The 27232-nt window shown below is 37.7% G+C and overlaps 1 protein-coding gene across 1 annotated transcript in view; it reads right to left on the bottom strand.

Moving 5' to 3' along the window:
- Nucleotides 1-9981: 9981 nt before the first annotated feature.
- The window catches only part of CWF19L2 (CWF19 like cell cycle control factor 2), a 64266-nt gene continuing 47015 nt past the window's right edge, over nt 9982-27232 (bottom strand). The window contains exons 13-18 of the mRNA XM_031606171.2: nt 19670-19882; nt 18948-19064; nt 14493-14648; nt 13399-13479; nt 11424-11525; nt 9982-10568 (exon numbers count right to left, since the gene is read on the bottom strand). Coding sequence (XP_031462031.2) covers nt 10428-10568; nt 11424-11525; nt 13399-13479; nt 14493-14648; nt 18948-19064; nt 19670-19882 — 810 coding nt within the window. The 3' untranslated portion in view covers nt 9982-10427. The remainder of the gene's footprint in view (nt 10569-11423; nt 11526-13398; nt 13480-14492; nt 14649-18947; nt 19065-19669; nt 19883-27232) is intronic.

Below are 27232 nucleotides of genomic sequence, written 5' to 3'. Positions count from 1 at the left end.
TCCAAACCATCCACATCGTTTCTCACTGAGGTTTCAGAGATTGGCATGCATATAAATTGCCTAACATTTTGTTCTTCTTCTTAGTTCCTTATTCTTGATTTGACTATTATCTACTTAACTGTACTAAGCATCTGATCAAAACTGATACTTCCATGCAAAGTTAGAAGCAAAAGTGACTTCATCCATCTTTTGCACCATCAGTTCGTTGTTGCTCTCCATAACTCAGCAATGAACCTGTGCTTCCATTGCCTTCCTTAGTGTGTTTGTATAAGCTTCTCTGTCTCTTATGACCCAACTTTGCATCTTAACTCTCCTTATTTCATCCCTACACCTTACTTCTCTGTCCAGAAGTAGATCTCTAGCTATTTTTCACTTCCATATATTACAAGTGGATTATTATGCCTCCCATTAAATGTTGCTCTGTGCTGACTGACTCTGCATATGAGGGACTGCGCTGTGTCAAGTGTCAATTAACACAGGCTCTTATCTTTCTGTGGGTCATCCCTTATTAGCAAACAGGAGTGAAAAGTCGAGATCTCCATTGCTCTGTTGTTTTTTTTTAGCATTTGACCTCTTTATGATACGGCCTAGTTATGTGGTTAGGCAATAGGCAGCACAACAGCTGAATTTGTCTGCAAGGTACCCATAACAATACAACACCCGAATTCTAAATCATAATGCATTTGTTGCGTTTGAGAAATAGTTTCAAAATATCAGTGCTAATACTGTTCCTTTCCTGTTATTATGAATAGAACACCCTGGAAAGAGATTGGCAGTATTTTTCTGTTAACAGTTCTGACTCTTCAGTAGAGACTTCACATACGCAACTCTTCTAAGCAACCAACTATCCAGAAGTTCAAACACTGTAGTTGAATAGCTGCTAACTTGAAGAAGAGTTTGTTCAAATCTAAAACTTTGTTTCCCATCTCCAAAATTTGTTTCCACAGCTTTGGATTCCCTCTTCTAAATAATATTCATCAGGAAGATGGTTTCCATAAGGATGAATCACAGAATCACAAAATTGCAGGGGTTGGAAGAGACCCCTGGAAACCATCTAGTCCAATCCTTTGCTAAAGAATTGCAGTAGGAAGAACAGTAAAGAACATGCAGTAGGTTACACAAGAAAGAAACCAGACGGATCTTGAATATCTTCAGAGAAGGAGACTCCACAACCTCTCTGGACAGCCTGTTCCAGTGCTCTTTCATCCTTCCTTGAGTTAGTATGGAACTTTCTGCATTCCAGTTTCTGCCAAATCCCCTTTGTTCTATTGCTGCACACCACTGAAAAAAGTCTGACCACATCAATTGCATCCTACAATTAAGATACTTATAAACAGTGGTAAGATCACCTCTTAGTCGTCTTCTCCCCACGCTGAACAGCCCCAGGTCTCTCAGCCTTTCCTCATATGGGAGGTGCTCCAGACTCCTCACCATCTTTGCAGCCCTCTGCTGGATTTCTCTGACTTGTGGAATCAAAATCTATAGCCACAAAGTAGTTGTAAAGCAGGTATGTTTTTTATTTGGCGCCGGGTGCAGGGGGGGTAACCCCTTCCTAGCCTGCACACCGAAAGCAGGTAAACATCTTTATTTATAAAAGGAAGACATGCATATGCATGGTATTTCTAAGGCAAGGAGTGGTTATTACAATTCCTTGTAGCAATCCATTACAATATTCCATGCCTATTCTACAACCCACACTCCACCCCTAACTAATGCTTCTATGCTTGCGTGGTGCCTCCTGGTGGTTGCTCTGGTGGTCGTGGGAATGAAGGCCATATGTCATCCTCGCAGTGTACTTCTGACCTTGGTGTAGGTTGAGGAAGTATTCCAGCTTCAACTGGCTCAGTGTCTAGGATGGTTTCTAGGATGTGGCTCCTTGGACCAATCAGTAGGATCCTTGGGTTACGGTTGAGGTACTCCCTGTCTTCCCCATTGTTCGTGCTCAACTACTTTTATAATTATAACAATATAACAAACTAGCCCTTTATTCACCTCCTAGAAGATCCCCGTCTTTCTTCAACTGAGGAGCCCAGAACTGGGTACAGTGCTCCAGATGTGGCCTCACCAGAGCAGAGTAGATGAGGAAGATCACCTCCCACAACATGGGTGCTTGTCATGGTTTGTTTTTTTTGCCATTTTGGCCACAAGGACACACTGCTGGCTCATGGCCAACCTGTTGTTCACCGCGACCCTCAGGTCCTTCTCTGCAGATGTCACGGTTTTGTGATTTTTGGTTTTCGGTATTCCACATCATAACATCATGTGGGGCAGTGGGAGTTTAACTGTTAATGCTCGAGGGTACCTGCCTGGAAGAGGCAGGGGACTTTGCGGTCACAGAGAGTCTCGAGATACAACTCCTGGCAAGGTCACCTGATGCGCTCTTCTTTTGCCTGCTTTTCGTCGGCTCTCCTCTCCTTTTCTCCCTGCTGCTCAACTGGACTGCGCATCTCACCTCAGTCCTCCACGTTGTGGTGAGGCCTACCCACCTTTCGGACATTCTCTCTCTCATTATATTTGATTTATTAGCTTCAATTTTAATTATATTGTAGTATAGTGTGTTATCTTGCATTCCGATACTATATTTAGTAAATTAGTTTGTTTCTCCTCAGATCGTTGCCACTGTATTTAATTATTTTGGGGTCCCCTGTTCCCTTTTTCCGGAGGCGCGGATCTGCGGATCCCTCCGCCCCGCTAGTCACGGAACTGGGCCGAACCAGCCCGTAAACCGTTGACAGCAGAGTTCCTCTCCAGCAGGTCATCCCCTAACCTGTACTGATGCATGCAATTATTCCACCCCACATGCAAGATACTACACTTGCTTTTGCTGAATCTCATCAGGTTTCTCCCTGCCCAACTCTCCAGCCTTTCCAGGTCTTGTTGAATGGCAGCTCAGCATTCTGGTGTGTCAGTCACTTCTCTCAGCTTCATATCATCAGCAAACTTGGTGAGGGTGGACTCTATCCTTTAATCCAGGTCACTGATGTTGTACAAGACCCCCTGTTTGATTACTTACTGAATTGACCATTCACGGCTGCTAGGGAGAAACACTGTCATCTTCTGACTATTGCAAGAAATAAGCTAGGAGTAGGTCTTCAAACACAGGGGTTTGTACCACAGCATGGCAGTAGGATGGATGTTGCCCAGAAGCGTGACAGTTCATTACATTTATCACAAAAGAAACATCTCCAGTTTCAAAGGACTGAAGAAAGAATGAGCCCCACCAATGGCTGTCCATGGGGACTATGAATCAGTGGGAGAATCAGATGCTGACATCTTTAAACAAAATAAAACTCTGAATTAATTAATTTCTTTAATCAAAGAATGAAAGGAATCAAAATTTTCTGCCAAGCATGCTGTCAAACTGACAAAGTGACTCAGCAAGCGTAATAATTGGTCTGTAATGTGATTATATTTGGGGAGTCAGATTGGGTTTAGACATGCTGTTAAAGACTAAACTGAAACTACAGATTTAACACAAAGTTGTCAGACATGCCGTTTTAAAAGGGTCCTGCTGACTGTCATTAAACAAGTGGGAACTCAGCACAAAAAAATCATTGGCTGCTGTGTGATCAAACTAGGGCTTCAGTAGTAAACATCCTTAATAAGATAGATTAGTTCCCAGAACCAATCCTCTTGTATAGCACTCCTCCTCCAGTACAGGGTGGAAATCAGAACCACAAACCCATCTCTAAAGAAGACTCTGTCCCCAAAGCTATTGGGAAGGAAAAAGCAGGGGACTCCAAGGACTCCAAGGACAGGCCAATCTACTTAAATAAGAGGATTTCAGATACAGATTCTAAGCAGAATATCATTCAATAAACTCTTTCTCGTTCACACCTTCAATTACTAGCAAAATACTCTTAACAGAACCATCTTTCATATGGAGGACTTTAAGCTAGAGCTTTCCAATTAAAATAGATTCATTGCTGGATTTGTAGGATTGCAAGCAACACTTGTCACAAAGTAATCACACCAAGCTTTAGTGTAAAATGAATTCTGGGTTATTTCTTCACTTTCTGTGAAAGATCTGAACAAAGCTACAGGAAGAGATAGGACATTCTGCATCTGTATCACTGCAAACCCTCATGGGTGCTGGCTTTTTTACCCACACCCGTGGCTAGCTGTTGCCTGACTCCTTGCCTCTTTCTGCTGTGAGTTACTCTCTCTTTCCAGGCAGCATCAGTTTCTGCTATTGAAAAAAAAAAAAAAGAAAAATTAGGCCACTTCCATATTCTCTTGGTCATTTCCTGTGAAATCACAGCAATTAGAGCCTTTCTGGATCTCTCCTAACCAGTTTTTGTTTAGACTTTGTAATACTTTGCGTAAGTAGCTTGTAATATAGGCATAAGAGAGCAAAGATTGTGGAATAAATGGGAGTCTCTCCAGAGTCCATGACAGAAATATCCCTCTCCTCAACCTACACTCCTGTGATCAAACAATTCATTTCTCAAGCAAAGGAGGAGCGTGAATTCCCTAGGCACCACAGGCACTGAGAAACAAGGGACATTGAGTGTGATTCATAGAATCATAGAATCATAAAATCACTCCGGTTGGAAAAGACCTTAAAGATCATCAAGTCCAACCATGACCTAACCATACTACCCTAACTAACAACTCTGCTAAATTAATTCAGTGCATTCCAAGCAACTGAAGGAAGATACAGCTACCATCAGTGTTACTCACTGGATTATTTCAGGCCATGTATTTGCAATATTTAAGTTTTGTTCGTCTTTCTGCATCTTATCATAGAATCATAGAATGGCCTGGGTTGAAAAGGACCACAATGATCATCTAGTTTCAACCCCCCTGCTATGTGCAGGTTCATCAACCACCAGACCAGGCTGCCCAGAGCCACATCCAGCCTGGCCTTCTCTAGCTATTATGCTAGACAGAGGCTCGCTGACCTTTATAAAGTTAATTATTTAATACACTGGAATCATATTACTGTTCTCATCTACCTATATTCCTGTTTGATTTGTATAAAAGCATCCTAAGGAAGACAACTGCACAGCTTAACAGCAAGACCAAACTTGTCATTAGCAGAGAAGAAGACAACAAAATTATCCCGGGCGGCAGTTCTCACAAAGATTTGATTTGGGATCCTTGCACAGAAGCTAAAAATAAAGATGAGACAAATCATCTGAAACACAGCATTCATGGGCAAGGAGCACTTCATGGAGGCAGCTGATCGCTTGGAACAGGTTGCATCTTGGGGCTGTTGTTAGGGACGCAGGTGGAGCGGGGCATCCTTTGTAACATCTCTTCCAGTTCTGATACCAACCAAAATGTTTTTGCTCTATGGAGAAAATAAATGCAAAAGCTTCCTACACAATTCTACACGTTGGACAAATCTCTTGAGAAGCATATGATGTTTATAAAAAATAATAGTTAACATTAAATATGTTTATGATGTTATGAATATTAAATATGAATACAATCTTAAAATCTAAATATAATAATTAAAAAATCCGCCTACTCCTTGCCTTTGAAAGCGTTTTCAAGGTTTCTGAAATTTCAGGTCTATGTTGTAATGACAGATACCGTTTTCCAGGCTTTCTCAAGAGCAGACAGCAGCACATTCATGTATAGGTTGAAACGACTGTCTGGAAATCACTGCAAGGACTCACAGCACCTCAAACCAGTCTGCCAAAACTTTTGCTTCCACAGGTCGTCTCACTACCTGCAGATAGCAAAGGGCAAGGAACAGGTGACTTCCCCCAGAACAAGCATGAGACAAATCTGGACTTGGCCTCAAGCCTTCCAAATCTGTTTACACAGGAGGTTCCCCTCTTCCAGGGCAGATGGCTAAAAACATAAAGGATGGCAATACCACACTAATTTCCAACACATTATAGCAAAGAGAGAAAACTATTGAGAATGTCAGCCATGAAATTTAATCCAGGAAGTTGTTTCAATAAAGCTAAGCCATTTAATTCAATATATTTATTCTCAGTAAGTTTTCACTGCTGATAGCCTAAGGTTTGGTGTTCTGATCATTTCTGATTTGAGAGAAGAAAATGTGAACAAGAGAAACATAAGTTCTTTATAGAGAGAGTGGTGAGGTGCTGGAACAGGCTGCCCAGAAAGGTTGTGGATGCCCCATCCCTGGAGGTGTTCAAAGCCAGACTGGATGGGACTGTGGGCAGCCTGGTCGAGTTATTAGATATGGAGGTTGGCAGCCCTGCATGCAGCAGGGGGGTTGGAGCTTGATGATCCCTTCCAACCCAGGTCATTCTATGTTTCTGTGATTCTATGATAAGGCTTCTGACTGTAAAATCACTGTTCAATATAAACGTCATGCAACAGTGGAACAATTCCTTGCATCTGTGTGGAACAAAGATAAATATTGCCACATTGTGCCTCCATGAAGTGTTCCTCTAGGCTAAAGGACTCTGTTTATCAAATCTAGACTGTTTCTACACTGAGAATCAATATCACTAGACTCTAGCAATTGATCTGAATAGCCCATCAGGTCATCTGCACCGGTGTGAGATGAATCACCCCTACAATGCTCCATCAACTTCACAGAGTAGGACAGTGCTGACTTAATTCCCTTAGACGTGCAACCTGCAGACGGACACAGAAGAGTGTTCTAACAGGGAGCCCACCTGCACCATGTAAAAAAAAGATTTCTTCCCATTTCAAGACTATTGACAAACAGAAGCAGAAGAAAACAAGTACTGCATTGCAGCAAAGGGGCACACATGGATGTAGCATGAATTTCTAGTCCCTGCAGTAGAGCATGCTGCTTAATTTTGCAGATGATTCAAAGGATTGTAAAAAAAAAAAATCTTTTAAGAGTAGGAACAGAATTCAAAATGGTTTCAGCATAACAGAAATAAAATCTAGGAAAAGGAATGAAAGCCAAAAATGTATGAAATAACCCACATTTGGGCACAATTCAGGCTGAGAGCTGGGGCTGTTCAGCCTCAAGAAGTATTTGGGGAGACCTGAACATCATCTTTCAGCATCTAAAGCGAGGACAGACTCTTTAGCAGGGTGTGTTGTGATAGGACAAGGGAAAACAGTTTCCAACTAAAAGTGGGGTGACTTAGATTGAACATAAGCAAGAAGTATTTTACAATAAGAGTGGTGAGGCAGTGGAAGAGGTTGTCCAGAGAGGTGGTGGATGCCCCATCCCTGGAGACACTGAAGGTCAGGCTGGATGGGGCTCTAAGCAACCTGGTAGAGCTGTAGGTGTTCCCATTCATTGCAGGGGGGGTTGGGCTAGATAACCTTTAAGGATCCCTTCCAACTCAAAAGACTCAGTGATTAAGGATCTTGCTTCCAAAGGCATATATCATTCTATGTATTTACACATCTTGTGCAGCTTGAATTATAAATAGACAACATGCTTGAATGATAAAAATATAGATGCAGGAGACAGAAAATACTGAAGAAATTTCAGTCAGAGAGAATAATTTAGGGACACATCAAATCATTCTTATTTCATTCTTCAGATTACAGGAGATTTGTGATCTGCCATGAGAACCACTGTTTATTTTACCATGATATTTTCCAGACAAAGTTTAAAACAAGTTGGTAGAAGAACTCAGTAGATAAAATCCCAGTAAGTCACATGTCATTATGAATCTGGGACTAATTCATTCTGAACAAACTGAATAAATAAATAACTCAGTCCAAACAGACCTTGCATGTTGCTATATTAACTTTCTTTAAAAACAATAAAAATCCACATTGTATTCCTTCAGGAATTTTAATATGTACAAAGCAACAAAACTGTACAGATTGAAGCATCTCACAGTCTTATTCCAATGGAGAGGAAGAGGGGAAAAAAAAAAAAAGCAAGCGGAACATGGACGTGCATGAGAACCATCTATCTGGAAGAATATCAGTGATTAGTAGAAAGCCTTGCTATCCCTGTCAACTGAATTTAAGTGTGTCTTCAGAAGAGGACTTCAGGCAATCACCTTGCTATCAACCTCTGTGGTTATGCAGAAAGATAAGGATACCTCTGTGGCTTTTGAGCTCCATTTTGTAGCCAGTGTCACGGTGCTTTGTAAGTTGCATCAGGGGAGGCTCAGGTTGGATATTAAGAAAAAGATTTCTTCTCAGAAAGAGTTGCGAGGTATTGGAACAGGCTGCCCAGGGAGGTGATGGAGTCACCAAGGTTTTCAAGACTCATGTGGATATGGCACTGAGGAACATGGATAGAAGGCATGGTGGGGATGGGTAGATTGTTGGAGTAGATCATCTTAGTGGTCTTTTCCAACCTTGCTGATTTTATGAATTTTTGACAGAATAAGACATATTTCCCTGCCTTTGTACCTTGAGATGTTGCCCACGCATATTTCCAAGTCCTTTCCAGTCTAAAGATTAGAAGTATTGCTGACACCAAAATAATAAAAATATGCACAGATGATGTTTCTGTGTATGAGCAACGTATCCTTTGTGAACCATACACCTTCTCTTGATGAAGGGAGATTTTCAGCAGAATTTAAATTATTTTTAAAAATTGCATCTCTAGCACTGCATTTGATAAATGACTTTTCTACAGCCTTAAGAGACAATCACTTCTACTATTTCATGGCTATGCTGCAAAGGAAGAGACAAGAACAGAGGCAATGTGCACTTTCTGGGAAAATAATCTTTAAGTTATGTTTTATACCACCAAAGACTGCATTTTACCTAAATTTCCTTCAGCTTTACTACATCGTCAGCAACAACTCCCAGCTACTATTTCATATCCTATTTGTACTGTAATCTCATCAGTAGCCTGAAGAAGATCAAAGTTGACTGGAGAATAGTAGAAATGGTTCTTTCATCCATGGCTTGCTAGTTAAAACAAAAGAAATCAGACATCCAATTGCCAAAATGATCATGACAGCTTATTTTTAAGTTATTTCTCTTGTAGTAACAGAAGTTCACAAAGATCCTACAGAAAACTCACAACACAGTAATAGCTTTCTACCTCTAAGAGATTTACTAGGCAAAATGGAAAAAAAAAAAAGCTATGTGCTTATGTCAAAAATAAGAAAAAAAACCTCCCAGTTCTTCAGAATAGTTGCAAAAGACCACTAAGAAAGCAGATATGAACATTTACTCAACTCTGAAATATTTAGTCATCCGTTTCTTAACCCGAGCAGTTCACTACAGTAGGTAATAGAGTTTGTACAGACAAGTGGTTCAACAGGAAAAGAGCAGAACCAGGTTGGCACTCCAGAACGATGCCTCAGCCACTGTTATGCTAAAGACTTCCCACGTGCCATTTTGGAGCCTTTCCATGCAACAATCAGTCTTCTGTTTGCAACTTTGCACTCTCTCCACTGGGAGGACACCACAGCAATGTCTTCCTCCTTGACCTCTGTCCCTGCTCTGTTCTCCTAGCTCTGCTCCTGCAAAGCCTGAGATTACTTTGTCAGCTTTCCCATGGACTGTGATTGCCAGTGATTCAAGAATCTTCCTTTTTCTACTCACTTTTTCCCACCCTCCCATTCTGTAACTTTCACACACACAAAAAAAAACCAAACATGAGACCTAGTGAAAAATATGGTAAATAATAGTCCATTAAATATTCCAATTACATAAGCAGAAACAATCAAGATGGAGTTTGAGCCAGTCCCAGTGAAAACTATGAATTTACTATCTGGGAAGTATTACTACAGATCATCTCCCACACTGGCAAGGATGCTCAGAGGAGAAGAGTAATTTGGGGAGGCCCTTGTGATGATTTTCTTTCTTGGCTGTCCATCAGAGAATATCTGTCCCCTAACTTCCTTTCCCTTCCCTCCCCTCTACTTCCTTTTCAGTTTTAATTGTCATCAGTACTAATCACAATCACTAAAACTGTTATTTGCCATCAGCTACGGACTATCTCATCATCCTTTGTGCAACAAGTAAGATTGAAAACACTACTGCATATTGAAAGAAGTACAGAAAATTGCATTATTGTGTACAGGATCAACAAGGTTTTATCACGTCATAACTGAACACTTACATTACTGCAATGGTCTCAACTAAAAGAAAACGAAGACTCAAAGGCAGTGCAACAATGTGTTTTAATCAACATGTTCATAAAATTTACACCATTTTCTACAAAAAGATACTGCAATAATTAAGCACTGGTTCTATGCTACAAGATAAAAAATTGTTTCAAATATTATAAAACTCAAAAGAAAACGCTATATTTTTAAGAATTCCAACAGTCACGTGGATACACATGGCTCAGCTAAAAAATTAAAAACCAAAATCACTGTAAACTTCTGGTTTTGTCAGGCTTGCAGGTTCATGTGATCCATACAGTATCTAAATCAGAAAGAGGTAATCAATTAAATAACACTCCTGGGTTTAAAAAATAATAGTAATACATAATATTCTGGTTTTAATATACTGGCATTACATTTCATAAATGTAATATCGTTTAACATAATTTATGGCTTATAGAGTCCTTAGCTGCAAAGATGTACTTATTCTTTCTTTTTGGTGAAGTCATATGGTTTCCACCACTGTGCAAACTGCAACACTTTCTTCCTCTGTTCCTCAAAGTTCTGCCTGACTCCTTTTCTCCATAGCCGTGGTTCCAAGTCCAGCATGCCACCAATGATTTCCTTTGCAAGTAAAACAAAGATAGATAATAATAAATGCTAAACTATAATATAATTTAATGCTATTTTAGCATAAAATGTAAAAACACTAATTTTCCAATTATGAGATCATTTGTGCTAGCTATAAAAATTGAAAATTCTGAAAAACATATCAATTAAAGAACTAAAACTGTAGTTGTGAGACAGTTGCCTCACTAGAATTCTTGTAAGTACAAAATATCCTAACACTACAAGATTGTTGATGCATTTCTATATTTGTGTCAAAAAATGGGAAGCTGAGAATAAAGAAAACTGCTCACTTTGCTCTCAACTTTTTCAAGCTATATTACTTCTTAATCTCTCTTCAAACTTTTTTAATACCGACTCTTTCAAGAGCTGATCACTGTGACATAGTAAGGAAAAGAAGATTTTATTGCAGCACTTTCTATATGTACTCTCTATGCCACAATGGAGTAATATAACCACATATGTATTATACTAAGAGTTGTCTGTGAGCCTGTGTGTGTATGACCTCTATTTTATACAAGTGGCAATCAGAGTGCCTATATGAAGATATCACCATCTCAAAAACCCTATTGTTAACATCTTTAATAGTAACAGTTATTTTCCATCTATCAGACTATATGTCAAATATCTAGAATTCCTATTGATTCAAAAGAAAAATTGATCTATAATTCTAAGTATCAAACAATAAAGCAATCCTTTATTCATAAGCTAAGTTATAATGACTTACCATGAAAAGGCAAGTAATGAACTGTGATAAGGTACATCAAAGTGACTGTTATAGCAGCAACTGGTTTAATTACTTAAAATTTACACAACAGAGTACAACTGGTAAATTGGTTTTGTATACAGTACCTTTCCGAAGTAGTGAGGGAACTTGTGTTGATCTTCAATGATATGAGCAAACCCTCCTTGAAGGCCAAAATCCACTGAAAAGTATGGTAATCCTTTAGGAACCTAAATACAAAAAAATGCATTTTTAGATGTTTAATAGACTGCAAACATTTAATAACCTCCCCACAACTTCTTGAAGAAAGTGATTTTACAGTTAGTAGTATCACATTTTATTTTAAATCACTTCGGAAACAACTTCGTGCAGTATAAAATACAGTACAGTAAGACCAACAGGTAAATGGAAAAAAAATACATGTCAACTAGACACCATAAACAGAAGAAAAAAAAGACTGCCAGGTGACAGAACCTGGAGAACACCACTATACATCAGGTAGGAGACTGGGAGGGACAGAGCCAAGAAAAGAGCTAGACTGCAGCATGCACACTGAGCAAATGGCTTTCTGAGTCCACAGCTTTGAATTATATGGGGTGAATACAAATTTTAAGCACATTTATTAAAAATAAGGTGATGCGTTGTACGAGGAAGTGGTTACTCAGAGGAAACATTGATACTCTTCATGAAGGGGAAGGGAAACACCTCTACACAGAATACATTATTGGAAAACCCAACTAGATGACTGGAATTATCATTAACTGCCAAGCGGACAATTCCATAATTTGCTTATTATTTGTTTCTGGATAGTAAGGCTTACAAAGCCTCAAACTCATACATATCTTCTCTGCTACAGTTCAAATAACTGAAAATTTTCACAAGGTGTTTCTTATATTGCTTGTGGATGGATTTTCTTCAGAGCAGCCCACACAGAGCAATGTTTTGGACTGGTAACTAGGCCAGTGTTGATAATACACCAGTGCTTATTTATTGCTGAAGAGTTCTTGCTGCACTGTCAGTATCAGCTGTCCCAGCTGTGCCCTCTCCCAGCCCACTGCTTACCCCTAAGTTTGTTTACTGGAGGGTACAGTGTAAGAAACAGAAAGGCTTTGATACTGTGCAAGAGCATTGGCTGCTTAGGCTCGTGTACAAGGGCTCTGCCTCTAGAAAACTGGTCCCAATTTCTGCACACAATCAGCCCAATAAATGTCACAGTCATGTCTGCTTCTCATTCCACACACCACCACCTCATAGTGCAACTCTATTTTCCTCAGGTCAGTCTCTAAACCCTACTTTTGTATTTTCTCAAAGGCATTTCTTTTCTTTTTTTTTCTTTCCTAAAGTAATGTTAAAGTTACACAACTGTGAAGCACTTTACACACAGATGCATTTTATTAATTTAAAGAAATGCCCTGAATTAATTTGAAAAGTGATCTACCTTCAAATGGGTACATAATACAATCACAAAAACATATGATTCATTAAAAAAAAAAAGTCCTGATGCTCTATCACAGACAAGAAAATTATACTCTGTTTTCTTGAGACATGTGTTGACTTTCCCTGTTATGTAAGGCTAAGAAGCACAAATCCAAAGCATATCTATGGACCAATTTTTGAACTCAACAGTTTCAGGATTATTCATTTAAGATTTATACGCAAAAATGTTTTAGCTCCTTTGTTATAGAAGATAAGATTCATAATACTATTTGCATCTTCACTTCATAAAATTAGCAACACCAAAGGCTGTTCCAGGTGAATGCAAAAGATACACCATATTCTTTTCCAGACAGCAATTTGCAGATCTTTGATCTATCTTAATTCTTAAAGTTAATCAAGAAAATTAAGCTGGTACGTGTACCCAAAATGCCAGCTTTGTTCTCAAGCAATGTTTGCAGCTCAGTCCATCTGTTGCTGAAATAAATGGGAATCTTTTCTAATCAATTAGGAGTTCAGTCAGACTCCAATGCTCATCATGTCTATGCCATCTCCTGATCCACTAATTCAATTGCGCTCCTTTTCTTCTCTTTTTGAAACAGTTAATAACTAAAACAGATGAAAGCAATTTGCTGAAAATTTCAGTGCTCAATACATTTCATTACTTACAGATTTCCGAATGTCTTTTGAAGAAAGATCAATTATCTTCTTGTTCATGGACCACTCTTCATCAGATTCCATTATAGCTTTCTGTAAAATCATTTATCTAAATGAGAAAATAGCCCTTCACACAGCAAAGAACTCACTTTCCAATGGAGTAAAGCGAACTTGGCACTGCAAGTACTAGTTATTTCTTAACAAAGTAATTTTATTTTTGGTAATTTTTCTGATTTTGAGAACATACTTTATAGAGGAATCATTTAATATCTTGAAACTCACTTAATTCTATTCCTTTTTTTCCCCTGAAATCTATCTTTTGCCTGACAATTTCTCTCTAATAAAAAACTTCCAAATTATTAGGAACTAAAAGGTCTCATTTTCTTTTTACTAAGCTCATAATAAACCTGTTATGATTTCATTATGCCATATTAGCCTTTTTTATTCTTTTATCTTCTTTTCCTTTTTTCTATTTTTAAACTCCAAAAGGAAAATCCAAATTAGAAGCCTGATTGCACTCAAAGACCTCTAAAAATGACTCTGCATCTTTCATAATATGGAAGCATGCATAATGTAGGTACCTTTCTCATTTTCATTTAATTTTCATTTACTGTATATTTTAATGGTGGAAACCTCAAAAAGTTTAACACAAATGACATTGCGTTGAAGCTTGTACTTCAACTTTCTGTTAGTTTTCAAAGAAAATACTTAATGCACTGAAAACAGAGCCAATGAGATGAATTATGTGGAGAGTTACAAACGTGTTGTAAAAGTTACTGCATTGCTATTCATCACACTGACTTCCACTTCATTAAAACAATAATAATATTTATTTCCAGAGAACAAGAACATTTTCAAAGAACAAATAAAATAATATACTCATAAATACTGAAGTATGTGTGCACTCAGTCAAACTCACCCTTATAAAAGCTTATTTCTCAGATACTAAATCAATACATTTGTTTAAAGATCAAGAAACATTTCTTCATCAGAAAAACAAAAAATTTCCTTTTCAAAACTAGTGCTTCAATATAAAAAAACATTTCCAGAAATAATTTATGATAAATACATTCAAATGACCTACAGAAAATGCTTTTTTCATATACCTTGAAGTAGATTGGAGCCATATCTCCTACTTCTTTTGGAAGAGGAATGCATTCATATACCATATGATATCGTTTCTTCATACTCATATTTGTTTCTATGAAGACACAGTCCAAGCCTTTAGCTTCAAACATTTTCACCAGTGCCGTTCTAAACATCTGTTAAAAGAAAAAGAATGTATAATTTGAATTAGCTTTTCAAAGCTTCCAGATAAAATATTTTATATTATTTCACTAATAGACATATAATTCCTTAGAAAATCATAATAAAATGGAGCAGAGGTGATCACGCTAGGAAAATTCTACTTTATTCAACAATCTAATACAAACTGTATTTCTTACAGTGCAAACATATGAAGTCTAGGAATCTATTGTGAAATATGCATTATACTTAACTGTAGAAACTCAGTTCCAGTTAATATCACATTTATTATTATTATTATTATTATTATTATTATTATTTACAATTGGAATTAAAACTGGGTTGAATTTCATAACTATGATGTACTATAAGAAGTAGGCAACCCAGGAGGCTCCCAGAATGTATCAGGGATAACTTCCTGAGCCAAGTAATAGACATCCCCACCAAGGAGGATGCAATGTTGGATCTGTTGCTCACCAATATGAGTGAACTGATTGGTGACATCAAGATTGGAGACTGCCTGGGTTGTGGTAATCATGCAGTGGTGGAGTCTGCAGTCCTGAGGGATATCAGTCAAAGAAAAAATCAGGATGCTGAATTTCAAGAAAGCTGAATTCCAGCTCTTCAGGGAATTAAGTCAACAAAACCCCCTGGGAATCTGTACTTCGGGACAAGGGGAGAAAAGCAGAGCTGGTAGATCTTTAAGGTAGCTTTCCATAGTATAAGAGCTCACAATCCCCAAGTGTAGAAAGTCAGGAAAAGAAGGCAAGAGACCAGCACAGCTGATCAAACTGAAGAACAAGAAAATGCATAGGCTGTGGAAGCAGGAACAGATACCTGGGAGTAGTATAGGGATGCTGCTTGGCTGTGAAGTGAGGGGGTAAAGAAAGCCAAGGCCCAACTGGAACTGGTCTTGGAAAGAAGCACAAAGAAGAGTAAGAAAGGCTTCTAGAGGCATATCAATAAGAAAAGGAATGTCCAGGAAGGCATACCCCCCACCAGGGAGCAATACAGGCAGGCTGGTAACAATGGACAAGGAGAAGTATGAAGTACTCAACAACTTTTTTGCCTCTGCAACTGCAGAACTGGGTGAGCAACATCTCCCCCACTGTAAGCAAAGATCAGGTTTAAAACCACTTGAGAAAACTGAACACCCATAAATCTATGGGTCCCAGTGACATGCATCCCAGAGTCCTAAGGTAGAGGTGATATCTGAAAAATCATGGCAGTCAGGTGATAGTTCCTGGTGACTACAAAAAAGGCAATGTCAAACCCATTTTTAAGAATTTTAGAAAGGACCACCCAGGGAACTATGGACCTGCTAGCCTCACCACTGGTCATGGAACAGATCCTCCCAGAAATTATGTTAAGAAGGAACGGAGAGAGGTGGTATGACACAACCAGCACTGCTTCACCAAGAGCAAGTCCTTCCTGACCACCTACTGGCCATCTATGATGATGTAACTGTATCAAAAGACAAGAGAAGAGCTATCTATCTGGACTTCAGTAAGGCTTTTGACATGGCTTCCTGTAACATTCTTCTCTCCATACTGGAAGGATAGGGATTTCATGGGTGGACTGTTCAAGGGTTGATAAACCGGTTGCAAGATCATACCCAGAGGGCAGTGACCAACAGATGAGTGTCTCTATGGAGGTCAGTGACATGTGGTGACCCTCATAGGTCTGTACTGATACCTGTGCCCTTCAATATTTTCATCAAGGAGGCATGGTTCATGCTCAAATACACAGTATGTTGATACATGTCACAACTCAGGCAACAGAACATGCAAAGATTTATGTATTTTTATATAAAAAAAATTAGATGCATATTTACTTTGTCAAGTGAAGTAGGTAACTTCTAAAACATGCATAATGTTAAATTCAAGTGCCTGAGGACACAATATAAAAGAACCTTTCTTGCTTTATTCCAACATATCTCGGGGAAAACAAAAATAATAAATAGAGCTAAAACATGTGCAATATACTGTAATAAGAGATGTTTTTTTTTCTGTCAACAGCAAAACCAAATAGGGCTTTGGCATCATTAAGTTACTTTGGTCGTCGAGTGTGTGTGTGCTTATATTCCTATGGAAGCCTTCCAGACTCCTCCTACTGAATACACAAAAGCTGCAAAATAACGTGACCATCACCTCCTAAGTACTTTGCCACAAAGAAATATTTAAACTCACCGTTAACACATTCACATATGATGAGTTTACCAACAAGCTGTATTTTCTAGCAAGAAAAATTCCAGAACTGAATACAGAAACTGCATTTACTTATCTTGTCTTTATCCTATTTTCCTTCCCCTATACATTTACAAAAGGGATCATCTTTTATTTTGAATCGTTTATTCTATAACCCTATTTTGTTAAAAGACAATAGGTTAAAATAGAGGATACAGGATAAATATATAGACCACTTCACCCTCATGCTTTGTTTTTCCTTCTGATCATATTATGCTTGTTCCCTTCTTACACAACTTTCTGAAGCATTTCCATTCATATATGAAAGTTCTCCTCTTTGTTCTTCCTAGGGAGGAGAGTAATTTACAAAACAACACTTTACAAAAATTACATCAGCCACGAGTATCAGTGCTGGGAGTACCTGTGGAAAGTCAGAGAACCCATATGCTAGACTCGAGGCAAGATCAAAGTTACTTAAACCATTTCATACTCATGTATTAACCTGATTTTAAACTTAGCAACTGTGGAAGTTGTTAATTTTTTTTTTTTTTTATCTTGTTTGAAATATTCTCCAATATTTTGATACAAGTTGTTTTTCCATTGTAACAATCCCAATGGTGGAATTAAGAGAGGCTGATCGCTATCTATCTTTTAGGCAGAAGTTTCTTATGTGTCTCCCTTTATTTTCCTTTACCAAAGAAAACAAAACTCAAATAAACTTCAAAATGTCTTCACATGAGTGCTTGATCCATCACATTTGGCACTTTTATTGTAAAAAAATCTTATTAAAGAAGGAAATTGTATTCTAACAGGGACCTCACTGATATGAGTAAAAATGAAAATAGTTCTCTCTTGATATCTAGCCCAAAATCAGATTAGCTTAAAAAAAAAAAAAAAAAAAAGCTCATGTAAAAATGTATCTTTAGCTGGTGCTTCATTATAAGTGATCTTTCTTCTCTGACAATCATTTTCTTAATAGTGCAACCTAACCAGTTATTACACTTTCTGCAAGGGATCAGCTGTACCTATGTCAGTCTTGACACATCCCTCTCATTTATTGCCAGGATCTCCAAGAAGTTCTGCAACATTCTTAGGCATTTTTTTTTCTAGGGCTTATAAATTGAAACTTTTCTTCAGTTCTGTATCTCCCTTTACCAACTTTTGACCATGAATTTCCTTTTATAATGCAAACATGTTCTATCCCTTAGTGAGATCAAAATGAGCTGACAGGTTGGAAACTATTAAAATAGACACGACAAGTATCACACAATCATATCATAGAATGGCTTAGGTAGGAGGGGACCTTAAAAATCATCTAGTTCCAAGCAGAGTTGCCATCTACTAGATCACGCCACCCAGGGTCTCATTCATCTTGGCATCCAGGGATGGGGTATCTGCAACCTCTCCAGGCAACCTGTTTTAGCAGCTCACCACCCTGTCAGTGAAAAATGTCTTCCTAAGATCTAACCTAAATCTCCCCTCTTTTTAGTTTAAAGCCATTCCTCCTTGTCCTACCACTATCAGATTGTGTAGAAAGTTGGTACTCCTTCTGTTTGTAAGCTCACTTCACGTGCTGGAAGGCTGCAATGAGGTCTCCCTGGAGCCTTCTCTTCTCCAGACTAAACAAGCCCAGTTCCATCAATCTGTCCTCATAAGAGAGGTACTCCAGCCCTTTGATCATTCTTGTGGCCCTCCTCTGGAACTGCTCCAAGAGCTCCACATCCTTCCTGTACTGGGGGCTCCAGCCATGGCCACAGTACTCCAGATGGGGCCTCCCAAGGGCAGAGTAGTGAGTGACAATCCCCACTCTCTCCCTTTTGTCACACCTCTTTTGATGCACCCCAGGATGCTGTTGGCCTTCTGGACAGCAAGTGCACACTGCTGGCTCATGTCCAAGTTTTTGTCTATCAGGACATCCAAGTTCTTCTTGGAAGGGCTGCTCTCAATAAGTTCTTCTCATGATCTGAACTCATATCGGGGATTGCCTCGACCCAAGTGCAACCACTTTGCACTTTGCCTTGTTAAACCTAATTAGATTCTTGTGTATCTACTTTTCAAGTGTGTACCATGTTATTCAAAACAATATTATTTTACAAAGCTGTTGGAACATGAGACAGTTTCTTAGCTGACCTGGATTTCTTCCCAGATTTCTTCATCCAAAAGAGTGGCTGCAGTATGGTGCTGTAAAGGAGCTATCAGGCAGTGACCTTCAATTAGGGACTGGTTGCTTGGCAGAGACAAGTATACCTATAAAGAGTGAACAAAAACTGAAGTGCCTATTATTCCAGAGTTAAAAATATTCTCATTGCTAAGCTGAAGAAATACATCATCTGCTACAGTTCAAACCAATAGAAGCCATTATCTTCTACTTACAGCAAAGTATATGCAGCAAGGGCTGTTATAAATCCCTTTATAAATATTTACATGTATTTTAAAAGAATTAACAAAATGAGGAAGGTTTGGTTTTGTTTATTTCAAAGGATTTTAAGCTTAAGAATGAAATTCTACACTTGGGTTTCTTTGATGTCATTGAGATACAGATCTTAATCAGTTCAAATATCCTCCAGTGTGGTATGATTTAGCCTTCCACAAATCCACCTATAGTCTGCACTTAGATCTTTCATTATTGCTTTATGTTTTCCACAAATCAGAAGTTCTGATATCAAAGACTAGATTTGTAATTCACAACAGATTCATACGTTTTTCTCCCTAATCCTTGAAATCAATTGGAAGGGCAGGGAGAACAAGATGCAGAATAATCAAAGAAAGAAGCAACTGTGTTCTTTAACTCAGTCACTCTACTATTCTTTCTTTTTTATATTTACTTTTGTGCTAAATTGCTATTTTCTTACCTTGGTACCAATTGCAATAATAAGATGTTTAGAAAGTTCACTGCTATCAAAACAGTAAGGACATTTTTCCATGCGTGCAGCAAGCTGTTGGTGCTCACGTATTGCTTTTCTTCTTTGCACTTCTTCTTCTTCCCCACTGCGTGATTTTTTTGCTGCTTTGGAAACAAACATGTCATCCAGAGTGTAGTAGTCTCTGTCAGTTTTTTCCATAAGCTGAAAAGACAGACCAAAAAAACTGCATTTAAATATAAATAAGTTGGGAAAAAAGCATACTTAGCTTTTTGTAATATCCTTTACTAAGAAAAGGATAAAATGTATAGCAGAAGCAGCACTGCTCCCTTCCATACAGCATCTGCAAACCATACTATTATCAGATACATCTCCTGAGAGCAATCATACCCTGTTTCAGACAGCTTAGGTATTAAAGTACAGATGTTTAACAACAGGAAGAGGAGTATATCACTAGATTCCGTCACCAGTTAAGAGCTAGGTATTTCAATATAACCTTGACAAAACTCCAACTTAAAATAGATGCACAATCTTCTTTTAATCATGTACTATCACATATTCTATTTCAGTCTTTCCCCTCCTCTTCCTTTCCTACAACAACTATCACTATGAATCTATGCCTCATCTTTATGCTCTATGAAAACATGCCAACATTCTCCTCAGGTGAACAACGCTAAGCCATTCTGTGGAGAAGTCTTTGTTTTCAACACTTTGTCTTTCTTGAATGGATCTGTTCCTGGATAGGGATAACCAACACAACTAACTTTACCAGAACAAGGCTGAATAATTCACTTTTTTGCTTGTTTGATAATTAATTGTTAAATTTCAGGTAGGTGCCATTTATTTAAAAGAAAGTTCTGAAAATACTTAGTATTTGTTATGAAGATGTGTTTGATGGTTAATAGTATCTTACAGGGTCTTAATATTGTGGAAACCCACATGGAATGGATATACCTCACCTGAACACTACTTAGAAGGAATGGTGTCTGTGTATAGGAACTGGACATGATGCAGGGGTTACAGGGCAAGGGCAACAAGAGACAGTGAACAGAAAGAAAAGGAAAGGAAAAAATTTATGTGCACCATAGGACAAAATCAAATGATAAAAGATTTCACTAAGCTTCACCATGCAACATACATGTGTGGGTGTGTGTATAGCATCAGCCTTATATAATCAACCTTTGCTGATGACAAATAAATTCCTCGTTGTATCACTGAAATGAAGACTTAGCAAGTCTTAATTACAAAGACTGACTGTAAAAGGAACTTACGAAAGTATTTACACATTTAACTGTTTCAGCTTACTCTATACAGTTATAAGATTACGTGCCAGTAATACCCTAAACATTCAACATACACAACTAAAGCAAAAGTAAAAAGCTTTCAAAATAATTTTTCCAAGTTTTTCTTCCATAAATGAAGTCCCAATGCTGTAATAACTCATGCTATACCTGACTGTAATTTTACCTTGAATAGTTTCAGTAATTTCCTTATCAAAATGACAGGGGAAAAAAAAAAAAACAAAAAAAAAACCACATTGTATAGATCTCTTGCTGTTGAAGGTGCTAGACCTTCAGAGCATTAGCAGATTTACGTATGAGTAGTTTTGCTTCAAGAATTACTAGGGAAATGATAAAAGTGTATTTGCAACAAATCCTAATAGACATTAAAACACTGACTGAGGTACCTCTAGCAAAGGACTAATGCCAACTAAAGGCATTTAACAGGTACATTATTTTCAGTGATTATGTAAATGAAGTGCCTTTGTCAAGATAATGAAAGAAAATCTCTTGAAAATTCTCTTAAAGCACTTAGAAACATCTGCCCAGGGAATAACTGAAAAAGAAAGGAAAATGCATATACCTGTCTTCAAGACTTGGAGTCCTGCTCTCTCATGTACAGTAACACCAAAACCAATGACACTACTCAGTAGATATTTTAGCTGAAACTACATCATGCCAACAGAGCTGAAGACAGCAAGAAAGCTGCATTTCCTCCCAGGACGAGCTGGTTTGCATCTGAGACACTTTTAACTTAACAGTTTGAAATAAAATATTAATATCTGAGCTGAAAAACAAATTTCCAATGCAGTCAATTTACTAAATGTCTCTTCCTCTCAGTACAGAGGGTTCCTGAACAAAAAGATAAATACTGTAAACATTCAAAAGATTCAAAAAGATTTAGGGTCAAGGGTGTCAACAGAGAATTACGATTTGCTGAAGCCTGATTTAAGAGGCTTCTCTTCAAAAATAGTCACTCAGATATTTTGGTTAGAGGCATTTTACCTCATTATTAAAACAGACATTAAATCCAACCTAAGAACATTAATAAATCTACACTTCAAATGTTTGATATCTAGAATACACAGCTAAATAATATTGCACTTTCAGACAGATCCCTTGTAACCGTCTCCATTGTAATGAGACCTACAAAGAATCCAGTCACAATGGACTTCTGATTTATGTATGTGACTTACTGCACATAAGGTAGCTTCATTCTATTTTCTTACTGATTCAAATCACATAGTGTATTTGGAAAGGTCTCCCTTCCACCTTCAATGTTCATATGTAGCCACAATTTAAGATAACAGATTATCATAACTGAGACACATTCTCCAAATAAAAGAAAATCTTCCATATACCTCATAAGTTGTTAGTTTAGATATCTTGCAAAGAAAGAAAAAATAAAAGGCCATTTTTTAGACAGTAGATAATTAGCATCCCTTCACAAAACACAGAAATCAGCTCTTACTCTTCCTGAATCTTGCATATCCCTGAAACAGACCAACAGCTTCTTTTGAAAACTGCTCAGTACTGCCAGCACCAAGCAGCTACATACCAGCTTCCTTAATATTACTTTATGTAGCTCTAATACATTCAGCTGCTGATGTGCATTTCCTACTGAAAGCCACTGTATATTAAAATCAACAGTTCAACAGCAGAGTTCTGTTTTTGTTGTCTTACTAAAATTCTGTACTTCTGTATTTAAAATAAACAGGAGATTCTTGAACTGCAGAAAAAATATTTAGTGGTTTAGTTGTAAAAAAGTCCATCCTCTGTTCTACTGTCATATGAGGATAAAAGTAGAACTAGAGCTTCATTAAAAGAAACACAAATAAGTACTACCTGTAGAATAGCACAACTCCATTATTACTTTTTTTTCTCTCCTCTTTTAATAAATCTGCCATGAGAATGCAAATAGACATGAAACAAGACAGCTGGCAGACTACAAAGAAAAGACAGAATGGAAAACAAAATCTTGGATATCAGAAATATCATACACAGACTGCCATGACTGCTTTGCTTTCCTTGCACTTAGAAGCAAATATCTGGACAGTCATGGAAATATCTGGTTTGCTAAACACAATCTCTTTAATGTAACAGCACTCTCCACAAACAACTTAAAAATACTCTACAGATCCCATTAAGCAAGTCTTTGTGTTATACAACAGGAACACTAGTCAACAATTCTATCTACTGATGAAATTAATATTCATCTTGTTAAACAGGCTGGTTGATGTTTTTCTTCTACAGTGGATAAAGTGCTGAATACAACAAGACAATGGAGCCCAAAATAGAAGGCTCATCTTAAAAGCAGTAACCATTACTAAAATGCTGTCTAAAGACCAGATTTGGTTTTCTCCTGGCATAGTAATGAACAACACAAGTTTGCTACATTTCAAATGGTAACTCAGTAAGACCAGAAAGAAATGATGATGCTGTTCTTCAGCAACCGTACTTTTCTTTATCGTGTGACGATGAAAACATGGAAAAATATTTAAAATTCAGTGACTCAAACTTAAGAGTAGGTCTGAAATAAAATAAAGTCAAATACGTATGTAACCTTGAGTGATATCAATAAAATAAGAGCAATTCAGGAAACTTAATAAGTTATAAACGCAATAAAAAGAAGGGAAAAAAAAAAAAAAAAAAACAAAGCATAACAAAAACATCACTGGTAAAAGTTGGAGTCCAGAAGAACGGGTGGGAAATATTCCCCAGCTGCACCAGAGAGATCTCTCAGTGCCTTCTGAAAATCTATCTGTAGCTGTTCAGAATTCAAAATTAGAATCCTTCCTCAAAGAGAAGGGAAAGGGAAGAAAAAATTAATATCTTCTATTCTAACAGTGTTACGCAGACTTTATACAAAGGTGGAATCATGTGCATACATCATTCATTCAGTACTTCAGGATTGTCTGTAATGAACACATATAAAGTGTCAATGTGAGTTTCTAGGGCAGCCTGGGTTCCACTTGAGGTCTACCTGTAAATGTGGCTACAGTAAGTCAGTTATTTTTTATTTTTTCCTGGAAACAAAGAGATGTGTAGAAGAGTTTATACCAGTAAAAGCCATGACAGACAGGAATAGCAATATTGAATGGCACTTACAAAACAAAAATTCACCAGACTACATTCTAATGGCTCATTTTACAACAAGCAAATTTAGGGATGTTAACTATAAAATATTAAGCAGGGAAAACTAATATATTGAGAACCAGCTTCAAACAGATATTTTTAACAAAACTGAATAATAAAAAATACAAAACTTAATCTGGAAAATGCAGTTTGTTTTAAGATGTGACACATTTTGTTCAACAAGATTGGGCAAAGCAAGTCAAGAAACTCAATAAAATAAACACAAAGCAGCTTTTCAGAAAGGAACAAGAAAAGACAGGTTCCAATGAAGGATTCTGGTGAGAGAAGCCATAGAAAAGGGGCATTTAGAAAGAGCATGTACAGATCAGGTTCAGAGTACCTCTATCACAGAGGCTTCACCAGCAACAAACAAGGTAATGAATCCCAGAATCACAGTTGGAAGGGACGCACAAGGATCACAGAATCTCGGGGGCTGGAAGGGACTTCAAGCGATCATCAAGTCCAACCTCCCTGCCAAAGCAGGTTCCCTACAGTACGTCACACAGGTGAGCATCCAGATAGGTCTCGAGTATCTCCATAGAAGGAGACTCCACAACCTCTCTGCACAACCTGTTCTAGTGCTCTGTTAGCTTTACTGTGAAGAAGTCCTTCTGTGTGTTAGTATGGAACTTCCTACGTTCAAGTTTTAGGCCATTACTCCTTGTCCTATCGCTACACATCACCAAGAAGAGCCTGGCCTCACCCATTTGCCACCTACCTCCCTTTAGATATTTATAGACATTTATCAGATCCCTTCTGAGCCCCGCTGGCCCTTTTGGCTGCCAGGACATACACTGAAATACTACTACAGATCCCACTACAATAACAGAAAACACTAAGGAACGCAACGCTGATTAAGACCAACACCTCTGTTTCAGATCCTAAGCATTTGAAACAAAGAGGATCTAAGAAAAAAGTTCTTTCAGCTGGCTTGCGCAATAAAAAAGCCTCATAATTAGTAAGCTCCTTGAGCAATATAGCTTTCACTTGTCAAAGAAAAAACAAGGAGGAAGGGTTGTTATTACTATTATTATTTCCCTTTGTCACACATTTAACAAGATTACAAGACCATTATTCACAAACACCAATGCACAGTGCCATATTCTGCAGTTTTGAGACAGAGACCCAGTTACACATGGTCACCCTGCCCCTGGATCTTCATTTCTTGTCATATTTTATCATATCCTTTAGATAATTTTACAGGAGTGTTAAAATGGGATACATTTTCACCTCGAAAAAAGCATCATGAATGGATTAACAATTTCTTTGCAAATCCTCTATTATAACAATGTCCCTCTAACCGAGGTCAGAAACTTAAAGACAGGCAAAACTGTCATACATCAAGAATTGTGTATTCCTACTGAAATAAGATATGCTGCAAGTTTCTGCCAGCAAATCCATTCAACAATGCTTTTGCTGTCTTAAAAGTCACAAAAATAAACAAAAATTATATTTAGTTCATAATATTGCAATAGTAGCAATGAATATCAACACATCCTCTGCCAGTAGCAGTTAAAAATCTCTATTTTTCTTTATTTAAGAGCATAATTCCTTAAAAATGTTTTTCCCCGAAATGCTGCAGATGAGAAATACTTACATGACAGCACTAAAATACAATAAAATGCAACTGCTACTACAGCAGAATAGATAGTATTCTATATATCAGAATAGATATCAGAATATCTATATCAGAATAGATACTATTCTAAACGTTAGCTTAAAAAAAAAAAAAGTTATTCAGGAAGAAAATGGAAATTCTCTCTCAAAACTTTCGACTCTTATTATAAGGTGTCTGGTATGCTTTGTCAATTGCATTACTTGGCTATAACAAAACTCTCTGAGCAAGTTACTGGGGAATTGAAAGAACAAGAAGACAGTGCTCTCCTAAATGCCAGAAGAGAAGCAAGTAACCATTTAAAAATTAATTTATTTAATAAATACGTTCTTCCATACAAAACACACAGCTAGTACAAATTCAAAGGAGAAACCATGCCAAGGTGTTGCTGGAAAGTCCCTGTGCTGCAACAAGTGAAGTTTTACATCTGTTAAACTGGGAGTCAATGCATTCTGAAAGTTGTGCATTTAGTTCCCAAGCCAGGCCTGATGCTGCCTATGCAGACATGTTGTATTTTGTGCTGCACAGAGAAATTGGCAATCAGTTATGTAGCACTTGTAAGTTTGGATGTCCTAGGAATATCACTGACCAGCTCAAAGTTAATATTAGAAATTCAGACAGCCATAACAACAACGCACCTCACACTGTTGTTTCTACCAGACAACGGCCAAAAAAGTAGACCTAATCTGACACCCTCATAAGAGAGAGCATCTTCTCAGTCCCTCATCCTTTGTTTCCCATTTCACTTTGTTTTTTTGGGTCCATGGGCCACATTCTTCCTTCATAGATGTACTCCACTTTCCAACTTTTCCTCCTCCTTTGGCAAGTAACAATTACCCAGAGAATACACAGGCAGTTTTCACCTCCTACCACCAGGCAAAATGACAGTCTCCTACAATTCATGGCATGTAATTGTGAATTTTCTTCCATCTATCTGACAGAGGATCTGTTTTCCAAAGCCAGGTGCAGTTTGGGCTTAACCTACAGAGACATCATCATTATTTTGCTTTCCCTGGCCAATGAAAGGTCTGCACTATACAAATGTTTAGAAATAGTCAGGAAATACATCCAAATTTCATCTAAGAGAACACAAAAATCATCCTCTGGATGTTGATGTACAATCCTCATTTAGACAGCTATACTACAGTGTAAATGTGGCAGACCCCCTGGAAAAAAAAAATTAAAAAGAGAAAGAGATATCTGATCATTCAGTACAGGAACTCAAGAAAATATTAGCATCTGACAATGCATAAATGAGAATGATAAATGAGAATGATTTGAGATGGAAAAGTTACAACATCGTGCTGCATTTGCTGATGAAATCTTCTTTAATATATTCTTACTATTTATGTTAATTACTATATTACATAAGTAATTTCCTTCTGTAATATTCATTTCATGCAACATTTGATTTATTTTTTTTTTCATTTTTACATTATTGAAGCCAGTAGGCATCTTGGCATGGGGCTGTTTATGAAAGTAACTCTCACAGATCTGTACTCCGCTCACTCCAGGTTTAGCCTC

The sequence above is a fragment of the Phasianus colchicus genome, chromosome 1 (assembly GCF_987193195.1).
Source record: "Phasianus colchicus chromosome 1, bPhaCol1.hap1.1, whole genome shotgun sequence".
Lineage (NCBI taxonomy): Eukaryota > Metazoa > Chordata > Aves > Galliformes > Phasianidae > Phasianus > Phasianus colchicus.
This window is presented reverse-complemented; position numbering and strand designations above follow the sequence as displayed.